The 14,042-nt window shown below is 38.9% G+C and overlaps 1 protein-coding gene across 1 annotated transcript; it reads left to right on the plus strand.

Moving 5' to 3' along the window:
- The first annotated feature begins 1,029 nt into the window (after positions 1-1,029).
- Positions 1,030-10,405, plus strand: LOC311114996 (proton-activated chloride channel-like). The gene is made up of 8 exons (XM_084190219.1): positions 1,030-1,255; positions 1,607-1,715; positions 1,950-2,159; positions 2,793-2,947; positions 3,418-3,560; positions 8,183-8,324; positions 8,578-8,688; positions 8,868-10,405. Exons 1-8 carry the CDS (start codon positions 1,220-1,222, stop codon positions 9,045-9,047), a joined length of 1,086 nt encoding a protein of 361 aa, XP_084046345.1. The 5' UTR covers positions 1,030-1,219; the 3' UTR covers positions 9,048-10,405.
- The last annotated feature ends 3,637 nt before the right edge of the window (positions 10,406-14,042 follow it).

A 14,042-nucleotide genomic window follows, 5' to 3' on the forward strand; every position in this document is an offset into this window, starting at 1 on the left:
TATTTTTTACTCAAGTGTATTCACATTGCGCTCTAATAAGACTGCTTTAGAAAACAAGCACACATAAACACCACAACTAAAATGGGGGCACAGATGAGAAAATTCATAGTTTAGTGTCACATCCACCACAACCCCATGCACTGCCAGATACTGCAATGCAAGGTATTTCTGAATTGGAAGTAAGGTATCCTCTAAAATCTTTCATACAGGCTTAAGTAATCCATCATCTTAAGATTTAAAGTAACGCAATTACTACTGCTAACTTTATGTTGCATATCTATGGCTATAACTGTCCAATGTGACTACGTTCTCAGGTGCTATCACAGTCCAGCAACACTCCATATTATTCAAAACCCCATGAAATGATACCTTATATAGATTCTACAGATTTACATTTTAGTCATTTAGCAGACGCTCTTATCCAGAGCGACTTACAGTTAGTGAATACATTTTTTTTTTTTTTATACTGGCCCCCCGTGGGAATCGAACCCACAACCCTGGCGTTGCAAACGCCATGCTCTATCAACTGAGTTACATCCCTGCCGGCCATTCCCTCCCCTACCCTGGACAACGCTGGGCCAATTGTGCGCCGCCCATGAGTCTCCCGGTCGCGGCCGGCTGCGACAGAGCCTGGATTCGAACCAGGATCTCTAGTGGCACAGCTAGCACTGCGATGCAGTGCTTTAGACCACTGCGCCACTCAGGAGCTCGGATCCAACTTTTACATCAGCGCAAATAAACGTTTTTCACTATAAGCAAAATATTGTCAACATACCAGTCTGAATATTGTATTTTTCAATAGTGGTCTTAAAATATGTATATATATATATATATATATTTTTTTTTTTTTTTTCATAAATTCCTTCTTGCATTTGTTTATAAGCACAATAAAAATCGACATAGATTAAAATGTAATATCTTTTTAATGAGTTATCCACCTTGCAATGTTTTGAAATGCGGGCTTTTATTTTGAATGTTCCCTCATTACCATAGGAAAGTGACGTCATCGTTAGTGCTAGCAGAGTAGTTGTATAATTAGGTGTAGGCTACTGCTTAACTACGCACGAACGTGACCAAATCCGCCTGTTAAATATCTCTACCTGCATGAGAGCCACATGAGGATTTTTTTTTTATTATGAATAAAAATGGATCATTTATAATATCCGGAGTTTTAATGAACTATATAGTAAGTCCAAGTATTCTTTGAAGACGAGTCGGAATGCTTAGGAAGGAGACCTCCCGTTCATACCAAGAAGTAAGTTCTGTTATGGCCACTGACGGATTTTAATTGATTATTGATTTCATGTCATTATCAATGACTTTACAATTGTATCTATCTGTATTGATCGATTACTTTTCAGGAAGTTGGGGGGAAATATTGGGACTAACCTCTAGGAGCGGATCCTTGTATAGAAACAAGATCATGTGACTTACAGCTGATTTAAGACTTTTGCTTTACCATTACGGTAGTGTACTTGAAAGTCTCCAGACCCACCTGTCTGCTTTTGGATCTGGAAGTGGAAGACACTGTACTTTATGTGCACTAATACTTTGTGTTAAATCAACCATTTAATAGTACAAATCTGTACCTTTTTATTTGATACAGTTCAATGACGAGGAGGAAGAACTACAAACCCCAGACTTCTACCAAGACAATGGCAGTGCCAACGGTGGCCTGGAGGAGCCAGAAGAATCCATTGCCAGTGTTCTACCAGGTTCTGACTATAATTTTTTACTATATTCAATTGTATTATTTTCTATTCTAGTCAATTCTATTCTAGTCTATTCCCAAAAAAGTATATTGTAAAGACTACTGTAATATTCATATTATCTCTATTTTATTACCTATAATATGTCATTCATGTCCCTCTCTAGTATCGATTAACAATCTTTCCTTTCCATTTAATTATTTAATAATTTGTACCTTTTTATTGACATTATTATTCCAGAGGAAGACACAGTGAACGGCAACACGTTTACGTTATTCAACAAGGCCTGTCTGAAGAACGTGTTCACCGTCCTGCTACTGTTCATCTACCTGGTGTTGACTGCTGTGGCGGTGTTCCTGGCCTACCAAACCATCACCGACTTCATGGAGAAGCTCAGTCACCCTGTCATGTCCGTCACATACAAGGAGGTGGATGTCTTCTCTCCCCCAGGTTGGTGCAACTGCTCCAACGTACAGATCAAGGATCACCCCCCCCCCCCAAATCCTAACCTTAACCATTAGGGGGGGGGGGGGGGAATACAAAACTGACCCAAGATCAGTGTCCGGGGGGTAACTTTACAATACACCAACAGATACACTTTACAATACACCAACAGATACACTTTACAATACACCAACAGATACACTTTACAATACACCAACAGATACACTTTACAATACACCAACAGATACACTTTACAATACACCAACAGATACACTTTACAATACACCAACAGATACACTTTACAATACACCAACAGATACACTTTACAATACACCAACAGATACACTTTACAATACACCAACAGATACACTTTACAATACACCAACAGATACACTTTACAATACACCAACAGATGTGTTTAATAAAGGTCTCTATTTAGCTGGATTTAAGATGTTGGTTTAGTGTGAATGCTGATCAGAGAGAATATGAAGCTTTTGGGGAGAGAGAATATAATTATTAAACATTATTTATTTTTTTACAAAATGTCAAGCTTATATATTTTTTTTTTTTTTGAGAGAACATTATGCTAATTTTGATTTAAATCTTAGTTTTCTTGATGGAACATCCTTTTGTGAGCAGGCATCGCCCTGTACCCTGGTACAGCTCAGCTGCTGAGCTGTCAGCACCACCACCATGCCCATATCCCCCCGCTGGTCACCCCAGGGAAGCCCCAGCCAGGAGACTGTGTCATGGAGGAGGTGACCTACACTGGCCCCTTCACCAACCACACCGTGGTGAGAACCATACTACTATAGAGCACTTATGCACATTCATTTGTTTATTGGTTGGTTGGTTGGTTGGTTTATTGGTTGGTTTATTGGTTGGTTGGTTAATTTGTGAGAACAACACATCTATAGATAGAACACTGCAACATTTGTTCTAAGCATTTTCGTTCATTCATTGGTCGCTTGCTTGGTTGGTTGCTTGGTTGGTTGCTTGGTTGGTTGGTTGGGTGGTTGGTTGGGTGGTTGGTTGCTTGGTTGGTTGCTTGGTTGGTTGGTTGGTTGGTTGCTTGGTTGGTTGGTTGGTTGCTTGGTTGGTTGGTTGGTTGCTTAGTAATCTCTCATGGACAGGCTACGTAACATAAATGGTATTTGACGCAATTATGGAAGATTTTAGTTCTGGGTTTCTGAGATTAGTCGGTTGTTCAGTCAGTCAGTCATTCAGTCATTTAATAAATGAATTCCTTTCCTGGTTGTTGTAGAAGCAAGCCTTGGTGGTCAGCGGTCCAACAGATGTCAGAAACAGGGAGTTAATCTTCCTGCAGTTCAGTAAGAACGAGACAGAAGAAGATTTCAGTGCCATCACATACATGCTCTTCGACAAATACAACGACCTGTCCAGAAGGTAAAGCACTGGCCCAGTTTAATACAACGACCTGTCCAGAAGGTAAAATACTGGCCCAGTTTATTACAACGACCTGTCCAGAAGGTAAAGCACTGGCCCATTTTAATACATCGACCTGTCCAGAAGGTAAAGCACTGGCCCAGTTTAATACAACGACCTGTCCAGAAGATAAAAGCACTGGCCCAGTTTAATACAACGACCTGTCCAGAAGGTAAAATACTGGCCCAGTTTAATACAACGACCTGTCCAGAAGGTAAAATACTGGCCCAGTTTAATACAACGACCTGTCCAGAAGGTAAAGCACTGGCCCAGTTTAATACAACGACCTGTCCAGAAGGTAAAATACTGGCCCAGTTTAATACAACGACCTGTCCAGAAGGTAAAATACTGGCCCAGTTTAATACAACGACCTGTCCAGAAGGTAAAGCACTGGCCCAGTTTAATACAACGACCTGTCCAGAAGGTAAAATACTGGCCCAGTTTAATACAACGACCTGTCCAGAAGGTAAAATACTGGCCCAGTTTAATACAACGACCTGTCCAGAAGGTAAAGCACTGGCCCAGTTTAATACAACGACCTGTCCAGAAGGTAAAATACTGGCCCAGTTTAATACAACGACCTGTCCAGAAGGTAAAATACTGGCCCAGTTTAATACAACGACCTGTCCAGAAGGTAAAGCACTGGCCCAGTTTAATACAACAACCTGTCCAGAAGGTAAAGCACTGGCCCAGTTTAATACAACGACCTGTCCAGAAGGTAAAATACTGGCCCAGTTTAATACAACGACCTGTCCAGAAGGTAAAATACTGGCCCAGTTTAATACAACGACCTGTCCAGAAGGTAAAATACTGGCCCAGTTTAATACAACGACCTGTCCAGAAGGTAAAATACTGGCCCATTTAATACAACGACCTGTCCAGAAGGTAAAATACTGGCCCAGTTTAATACAACGACCTGTCCAGAAGGTAAAATACTGGCCCAGTTTAATACAACGACCTGTCCAGAAGGTAAAGCACTGGCCCAGTTTAATACAACGACCTGTCCAGAAGGTAAAGTACTGGCCCAGTTTAATACAATGACCTGTCCAGAAGGTAAAGCACTGGCCCATTTTAATACAACGACCTGTCCAGAAGGTAAAGCACTGGCCCAGTTTGTTCGTTTAGAGCACAGCTGGAGGGCCGAGTGTCTGCAGGTTTTCACTCCCCCTTATACTATAAAATAAAAGTTTAAAATCCCTGGATTAGAGTGTAGTAGAGTTTAAAATCCATGGATTAGAGTGTAATAGAGTTTAAAATCCCTGGATTAGAGTGTAGTAGAGTTTAAAATCCCTGGATTAGAGTGTAAAAGAGTTTAAAATCCCTGGATTAGAGTGTAATAGAGTTTAAAATCCCTGGTTTAGAGTGTAATAGAGTTTAAAATCCCTGGTTTAGAGTGTAATAGAGTTTAAAATCCCTGGATTAGAGTGTAGTAGAGTTTAAAATCCCTGGATTAGAGTGTAATATAGTTTAGAATACCTGGATTAGAGTGTAATAGAGTTTAAAATCCCTGGTTTAGAGTGTAGTAGAGTTTAAAATCCCTGGATTAGAGTGTAATAGAGTTTAAAATCCCTGGTTTAGAGTGTAATAGAGTTTAAAATCCCTGGTTTAGAGTGTAGTAGAGTTTAAAATCCCTGGATTAGAGTGTAATAGAGTTTAAAATCCCTGGTTTAGAGTGTAGTAGAGTTTAAAATCCCTGGATTAGAGTGTAATAGAGTTTAAAATCCCTGGATTAGAGTGTAATAGAGTTTAAAATCCCTGGTTTAGAGTGTAATAGAGTTTAAAATCCCTGGTTTAGAGTGTAGTAGAGTTTAAAATCCCTGGTTTAGAGTGTAGTAGAGTTTAAAATCCCTGGTTTAGAGTGTAGTAGAGTTTAAAATCCCTGGTTTAGAGTGTAGTAGAGTATAAAATCCCTGAATTAGAGTGTAATAGAGTTTAAAATCCCTGGTTTAGAGTGTAATAGAGTTTAAAATCCCTGGTTTAGAGTGTAGTAGAGTTTAAAATCCCTGAATTAGAGTGTAATAGAGTTTAAAATCCCTGGTTTAGAGTGTAGTAGAGTATAAAATCCCTGGTTTAGAGTGTAGTAGAGTTTAAAATCTCTGAATTAGAGTGTAATAGAGTTTAAAATCCCTGGTTTAGAGTGTAATAGAGTTTAAAATCCCTGGTTTAGAGTGTAATAGAGTTTAAAATCCCTGGTTTAGAGTGTAATAGAGTTTAAAATCCCTGGTTTAGAGTGTAGTAGAGTTTAAAATCCCTGGTTTAGAGTGTAGTAGAGTTTAAAATCCCTGGTTTAGAGTGTAGTAGAGTTTAAAATCCCTGGTTTAGAGTGTAGTAGAGTTTAAAATCCCTGGATTAGAGTGTAGTAGAGTTTAAAATCCCTGGATTAGAGTGTAGTAGAGTTTAGAATCCCTGGATTAGAGTGTAGTAGAGTTTAAAATCCCTGGATTAGAGTGTAATAGAGTTTAAAATCCCTGGTTTAGAGTGTAGTAGAGTTTAAAATCCCTGGTTTAGAGTGTAGTAGAGTTTAAAATCCCTGGTTTAGAGTGTAGTAGAGTTTAAAATCCCTGGATTAGAGTGTAGTAGAGTTTAAAATCCCTGGATTAGAGTGTAATAGAGTTTAAAATCCCTGGATTAGAGTGTAATAGAGTTTAAAATCCCTGGATTAGAGTGTAATAGAGTTTAAAATCCCTGGTTTAGAGTGTAATAGAGTTTAAAATCCCTGGTTTAGAGTGTAGTAGAGTTTAAAATCCCTGGTTTAGAGTGTAGTAGAGTTTAAAATCCCTGAATTAGAGTGTAATAGAGTTTAAAATCCCTGGATTAGAGTGTAATAGAGTTTAAAATCCCTGGATTAGAGTGTAGTAGAGTTTAAAATCCCTGGATTAGAGTGTAATAGAGTTTAAAAATCCCTGGATTAGAGTGTAGTAGAGTTTAAAATCCCTGGATTAGAGTGTAATAGAGTTTAAAATCCCTGGATTAGAGTGTAATAGAGTTTAAAAGCCCTAGTTTAGAGTGTAGTAGAGTTTAAAATCCCTGGTTTAGAGTGTAGTAGAGTTTAAAATCCCTGGTTTAGAGTGTAGTAGAGTTTAAAATTCCTGAATTAGAGTGTAATAGAGTTTAAAATCCCTGATTTAGAGTGTAGTAGAGTTTAAAATCCCTGTATTAGAGTGTAATATAGTTTAAAATCCATGGTTTAGAGTTTTTAATAGAGTTTGGAATCCCTGGATTAGAGTGTAGTAGAGTTTAAAATCCCTGGTTTAGAGTGTAGTAGAGTTTAAAATCCCTGGATTAGAGTGTAGTAGAGTTTAAAATCCCTGGATTAGAGTGTAATAGAGTTTAAAATCCCTGGATTAGAGTGTAATAGAGTTTAAAATCCCTGGATTAGCGTGTAATAGAGTTTAAAATCCCTGGTTTAGAGTGTAATAGAGTTTAAAATCCCTGGTTTAGAGTGTAGTAGAGTTTAAAATCCCTGGTTTAGAGTGTAGTAGAGTTTAAAATCCCTGAATTAGAGTGTAATAGAGTTTAAAATCCCTGGATTAGAGTGTAATAGAGTTTAAAATCCCTGGATTAGAGTGTAGTAGAGTTTAAAATCCCTGGATTAGAGTGTAATAGAGTTTAAAAATCCCTGGATTAGAGTGTAGTAGAGTTTAAAATCCCTGGATTAGAGTGTAATAGAGTTTAAAATCCCTGGATTAGAGTGTAATAGAGTTTAAAAGCCCTAGTTTAGAGTGTAGTAGAGTTTAAAATCCCTGGTTTAGAGTGTAGTAGAGTTTAAAATCCCTGGTTTAGAGTGTAGTAGAGTTTAAAATTCCCGAATTAGAGTGTAATAGAGTTTAAAATCCCTGATTTAGAGTGTAGTAGAGTTTAAAATCCCTGTATTAGAGTGTAATATAGTTTAAAATCCATGGTTTAGAGTTTTTAATAGAGTTTGGAATCCCTGGATTAGAGTGTAAAATAGTTTAAAATCCCTGGTTAATAGTGTTCTAGAGTTTAAAATCCCTGGATTAGAGTGTAATAGAGTTTAAAATCCCTGGTTTAGAGTGTAGTAGAGTTTAAAATCCCTGGTTTAGAGTGTAATAGAGTTTAAAATCCCTGGTTTAGAGTGTAATAGAGGTTTAAAATCCCTGGTTTAGAGTGTAATAGATGTTTAAAATCCCTGGTTTAGAGTGTAATAGAGTTTAAAATCCCTGGTTTAGAGTGTAGTAGAGTTTAAAATCCCTGGATTAGAGTGTAATATAGTTTAAAATACCTGGATTAGAGTGTAATAGAGTTTAAAATCCCTGGTTTAGAGTGTAGTAGAGTTTAAAATCCCTGGATTAGAGTGTAATAGAGTTTAAAATCCCTGGATTAGAGTGTAATAGAGTTTAAAATCCCTGGTTTAGAGTGTAATAGAGTTTAAAATCCCAGGTTTAACGAGTAATATAGTTTAAAATCCCTGGTTTAGAGTGTAATAGAGTTTAAAATCCCTGGTTTAGAGTGTAATAGAGTTTAAAATCCCAGGTTTAACGAGTAATATAGTGTAACCTAAGTGTATTGAGATGTGCGTATAACAACAACCATTTTTTTCTGCCCTCCACCTCCTGTTATAGCGTGGATAAATCAGCGTTCATGCAGGCCTGTGAGAGGAACTACTCCATGAGGACGTTCTCTGGAGGCTTCAGGACCTGGGTCAAGATGTCACTGGTCAAGACCTCTGGGAAGAAGAACGAGTCCATGGAGTTCCGGCAAGAGGTCAGTAATGTTCCTAAACATTCAGGTTTCCTTAAATGTTGTCTATTTTTATTTATTTCACCTTTTAATTTTGATAAGATTAGCTAAATGATTAATTTTAGCATCTACTGTGGCAGAAAACATGCGACATGTTGCAAAGATGATATTTTCCCTTTACATGTTCCTGTTGTAGCTGTCACATTTTTTTGTTCCTAATGAGTACAAAGGGTTTTCTACATCATGATGAGAACATTACAGTTGTCTGTTCTTCCAGTCTAGTGTGGTCAAATATAATGACAAGAGACCTGTATCAGAGCAAGAAGCCATTCAGCTTTTCTTTGTTGCGTTTGAATGGAGGGATCCCTTTGTACAAGAAGTCAGAGATGTAAGCGAACATATTTATATTGCATTATTAGAATAGCATCTATTCTATTTTTCTATATTCTGTTTTATTCCATTCTATCCTATTCTACTGGTGTAGTTTTTTTTTAAAATCCTATCCCTGCTCTGAGGAATAGGCGTATAACTAACAATGAAATATTTTTTACCCATGTTTCTCCACAGATCGTGACAGCCAATCCGTGGAATACAGTTGCCATTCTGTGTGGCGTGTTCATGGCTCTGTTCAAGGCTGCTAACTTTGCCAGTTTCAGTGTGAAATGGGTCATTAAGATTCGTAAGAGGCACCTGAGAAACAGAAACAAGGAACTGAACCACATCGGCTCAGAGAGACATAGTAGCTAATACTCATATTAATAGAATAGAATATCACTTTATTTTTCCCGTGAAGGAACTTTTTTCAACCAATTACTGAGGCACTTGCTTTTAATGGCAAATATTGCCCAGGTTTTAAAATGTTGTTTTGGGATCATCACATCAGATTTTGTACGTATAAATATTGATGAGATGGTAACGTGTTACGATTTTAGACAACTCAACCAAAGGTCAAATTCACAATGATTTTTGTAGCATTCCAAAATGTTACTGGGAAATATGATTGGAAATTGTATTTATGAATGTTATGAAACTGTTGCTGAGGAAAACTTGTTTCTGAACCATCAAAAACTGACATGAACTGTAGGCCTATCAAGATAAATTCCTCAGTTTACCTGCCATAACATTCTTAAATCTGAGTTTAAATTGAGCAGTGAGATATTTTAAAACGTGTATTATTTTTAGAATAACTTAAATTGTTAAGTATCTTATCGCCTCTGGATATTTTATGTATATAAAAAAAAAATGTAAAGGGAACAAATTGTAAAAAGGGAACAGTGAGTAGTGCTTACCAAATGTGGACCATGATGCAATTGCTTATTTGTTTGTTTTTCCGTGGTTTGTTTCCCTTTTACAAAGAATGAATGTATATAGAATGAAGGAGTCAGTTTTAACTTTATATCTCACTGGATTACTCATACGACTGAACAACTGACTCATATGACTGAACGACAGACTCGTACGACTGAACGGCAGACTCGTACGACTGAACGGCAGACTCGTACGACTGAACGGCAGACTCGTACGACTGAACGGCAGACTCGTACGACTGAACGGCAGACTCGTACGACTGAACGACAGACTCGTACGACTGAACGACAGACTCGTACGACTGAACGACAGACTCATACGACTGAACGGCTGACTCATACGACTGAACGGCAGACTCATACGACTGAACGACAGACTCATACGACTGAACGACAGACTCATACGACTGAACGAGACTCATACGACTGAACGACAGACTCATACGACTGAACGGCTGACTCATACGACTGAACGACAGACTCATACGACTGAACGACTGACTCATACGACTGAACGACAGACTCATACGACTGAACGACAGACTCATACGACTGAACGACAGACTCATACGACTGAACGACAGACTCATACGACTGAACGACTGACTGTTACGGAACCCAGAGTAATAGTCTACTACTGTTTTCTTTGCTTCTACACACTATGCAAATATTTACGAATACGACCTCAATACTTTACACATCTTGGAAAAACTGGACTGATCAACAATTACCTGGGATTTACTTGAAATTGTGCAGAGTTTTTACTGTGAAATAAAACCTTTTTGCTGTTGCAATTAATTGTGTTTAGTCACTGTCTATGAACATGTGCCCCTAAATCCCCAATAATAATCTGCAACACCACTTGCAACTGTACCTACATCAATGTAATGGCCTTCATTCATAAGCAGTCAGTTGTTGGTTAACCAATGATTTGTATACGGGTATATACTAGATGGCCGATAGGGGGCGCTGTGTTGAAGCCACCGTGCCGGTATATACTAGATGACCGATAGGGGGCGCTGTGTTGAAGCCACCGTGCCGGTATATACTAGATGACCGATAGGGGGCGCTGTGTTGAATCCACCGTGCCGGTATATACTAGATGACCGATAGGGGGTGCTGTGTTGAAGCCACCGTGCCGGTATATACTAGATGACCGATAGGGGGCGCTGTGTTGAAGCCACCGTGCCGGTATATACTAGATGACCGATAGGGGGCGCTGTGTTGAAGCCACCGTGCCGGTATATACTAGATGACCGATAGGGGGCGCTGTGTTGAAGCCACCGTGCCGGTATATACTAGATGACCGATAGGGGGCGCTGTGTTGAAGCCACCGTGCCTCCATCTTGGCGCTCCCCCACGAATGTAAAAAATATTTATAGAGATATAGAAATGCATTTATTAACGTCTACATTCGTCTTTGCCACATTTATTCTATTGCAGACACCTTAATGCATACTTTTAAATTATATTATGTGAGCTAAACATAATTACATTTAAAATAAACATTTTCCTTACTAAAGTATATACTTAAATACATGTAATTTTGTCCTTGAAACATTTAATTGAAATACTTCAGAATTCCATTTATTCCTATGGAGGACTGCTCCTACTGGGAAGTGCCAATATGGCCGACCAGTGGCTTCAATCCCATCAATACCAATATGGCCTCTCAATCCCATCAGCAATCCAGGTTTTATATATGGTACATCATCGTGGTTAACACTTGGTTACGCCAAAGATAGTTTATTATATTGACAAGCTAGTCAAGTGACCGCTCTAACAATGGAAATACATGTTCTCAAAGATGGATGGTGCGTGGGAGGAGGCAAGATCAGGTGGGACCATTCTAGCCAATGAGAGGGCAGATATGCGTGTGAACAACAGGCAATGAAAATAGATAAGAGGACTCATCTTTGTATCTGTGTACCATTATAGCATCTGTGACAGTATGGGTAGCGCCATTGAGGCTATCTCCATTTTAAAGTAGTCAATTTTCTTCTTCTTCTTCATTGGCTGATTGCTCCCAATTGATAGGAATCCCCGCCCAGTTGACTAATTTAAAATGGTGGAAGCTCTCAATGGCCATAGAGTACCACAGTATGAGTCAAAATACCCATAAATCCTAGTGGTCGAATAGGGAAATGGTTCCAATCGTTTTCCCACCATTCATTTTACCCGTAGGGGATTTTAGATAAGCGCTGTGTTTCGTGTAGGTTTACCCTGGCATTACGTTTTGATAACCGTGTCAATCTCTCTCGGACAAGGTGACTTTTATCAATACATTAGGCTCTATTTACCCCCCAACAAATGAAATGCTAATTAGCTGCTAATGTGGCTATCATAAAGAACTACAAATACCATTATGATCTGAACGAGACTGCGAAATCGAGGAAAAATTAAGAATCTCTGGATTAACTATCTAATGTTAGCTAAATGTAGTAATGAATACATTGGCAACATTTCTTAAAATGTACCTGTTAGCAAAGGTGCCAGCGAGAGATGACGTGCAGGAGCTTGCAGGGATTTGTAGTCTTGCATGATGTCTACTTTGACGCTAATTAGCATTTTCGAATCGGAGACTAAATAGAGCCGAATATATTGATAAAAGTCACCTTGTCCCGGATAGCACGGACCATGCTAAAACGGGTGGGGAGAACGACTACCCCCTCTCATTGAAACCATGGGAGTTCCAAGGCCGACTGCAGCACTGAAGGCATCGACCACGTTTACATGAGCACAGTATTCCGGACAGTAGCTCGTATCCAGTTTAAGGTCTTAGTCGGGGATAAGATGTTTACATGCACCTTTGATATCGCGCTCACGAATATCCCTGTACCCGTGAATAAACAGAATATTCCTAATTTAAATTCATACGGGTGGCGCAGTGGTCTAAGGCATCGCCACTAGAGATCCTGGTTCTAATCCAGGCTCTGTCGTAGCCGGCCGCGACCGGGAGACCCATGGGGCGGCGCACAATTGGCCCAGGGTAGGGGAGGGAATGGCCGGCAGCGATGTAGCTCAGTTGGTAGAGCATGGCGTTTGCAACGCCAGGGTTGTGGGTTCGATTCCCACGGGGGGGCCAGTATGAAAAAATATATAATGTATGCACTCTCTAACTGTAAATCGCTCTGGATAAGAGCGTCTGCTAAAATGTAAAAAATGTAAATGGTATATTAACTGAAATATGGACACTGATTGTATTATAATTATTAGATGTTTACATGCACCTTGGATAAGAGCACCTTGGATATCACGCTCACGAATATCCCTGTACCCATGAAAAAACAGAATATTCCTAATTTAAATTCATACGGGTTAAATGGAATAGTAACTGAAATATGGACACTGATTGTAGACCTATAATAACTCCTGCAGAATTATGCATTTCTTGCAATAAAATTATACAACAAATGTTAATTTTGTCTCGGGAACAGGAGTGGAGAAATATCATTTGTTTCTTTCAGCGTCTCTTGAGAAAATGCAACTGCGCGTGTAATGTGTTATCTTTGACCCTTCTTATGCAAGCAGACAGTATTTCAACCACATAAAATATGCACCCAAGATGAACTGAAGTCTTATCAGAAACAGGTTTCATTGTTTTCTCAGCTTTTAATTTCCTTAAACGCTGGTCAAACTGATGACATTTGGACATTTTGCACAGGACCAATCTTTCCACTGTTTTGGAGTGATTGCGTTTTCTCCACGGTCCCTAGACGAAACAGAATCGATGTAAGACATTATTCTGGTGAGCACTACTTTATTCAGTCTTCTGGGGCAACGAGTTATGACAGAAGAGAAGATGCATGTAAAAATGGCCTACCAAACGTCGGAAATTATAAGCAGAAAGTTGTCTAAATTAGGGGTGAATGTAGCCAGTAGGCTATACGGCCCAGTATGGATTTAGTATCAGCTAAATAAATTAGTATGGAATTATGGTGGATCGAACTGCGCAGGTAGCCTACTTTTTGAAGTGATTTGTTTGACAATCAGATGAAGAAAAAAAAAATCACACAACATCCACGATATGTGAAACTGAGCCTGCGCAGACCGCGAAAAAACGGGACAAGATGTTTACGCGCCACAGTATCCCGTCTAAGATCAGCATATCCCATGCATTTTATCCAGGTTTCTCATAACTGGGATACAAGCTTTTTCTGGTTATTTTAAACGGGATATGATGTTTATACAGAGGGGGAAAAAAGTATTTAGTCAGCCACCAATTGTGCAAGTTCTCCCACTTAAAAAGATGAGAGAGGCCTGTAATTTTCATCATAGGTACACGTCAACTATGACAGACAAATTGAGAGAAAAAAATCCAGAAAATCACATTGTAGGATTTTTAATGAATTTATTTGCAAATTATGGTGGAAAATAAGTATTTGGTCACCTACAAACAAGCAAGATTTCTGGCTCTCACAGACCTGTAACTTCT

The sequence above is a fragment of the Coregonus lavaretus genome (genome assembly GCF_964263955.1).
Source record: "Coregonus lavaretus genome assembly, contig: HAP1_SCAFFOLD_6782, whole genome shotgun sequence".
Classification (NCBI taxonomy): domain Eukaryota; kingdom Metazoa; phylum Chordata; class Actinopteri; order Salmoniformes; family Salmonidae; genus Coregonus; species Coregonus lavaretus.

Bases quoted from the DNA above. Each gene is read 5' to 3' on its own strand.
- LOC311114996 (XM_084190219.1), top strand. From the start codon at position 1,220: ATGCTTAGGAAGGAGACCTCCCGTTCATACCAAGAA. The intron at 8,325-8,577 runs GTCAGTAATGTT...CTGTTCTTCCAG, and splicing joins CCATGGAGTTCCGGCAAGAG to TCTAGTGTGGTCAAATATAA. The intron at 8,689-8,867 runs GTAAGCGAACAT...GTTTCTCCACAG, and splicing joins TTGTACAAGAAGTCAGAGAT to ATCGTGACAGCCAATCCGTG.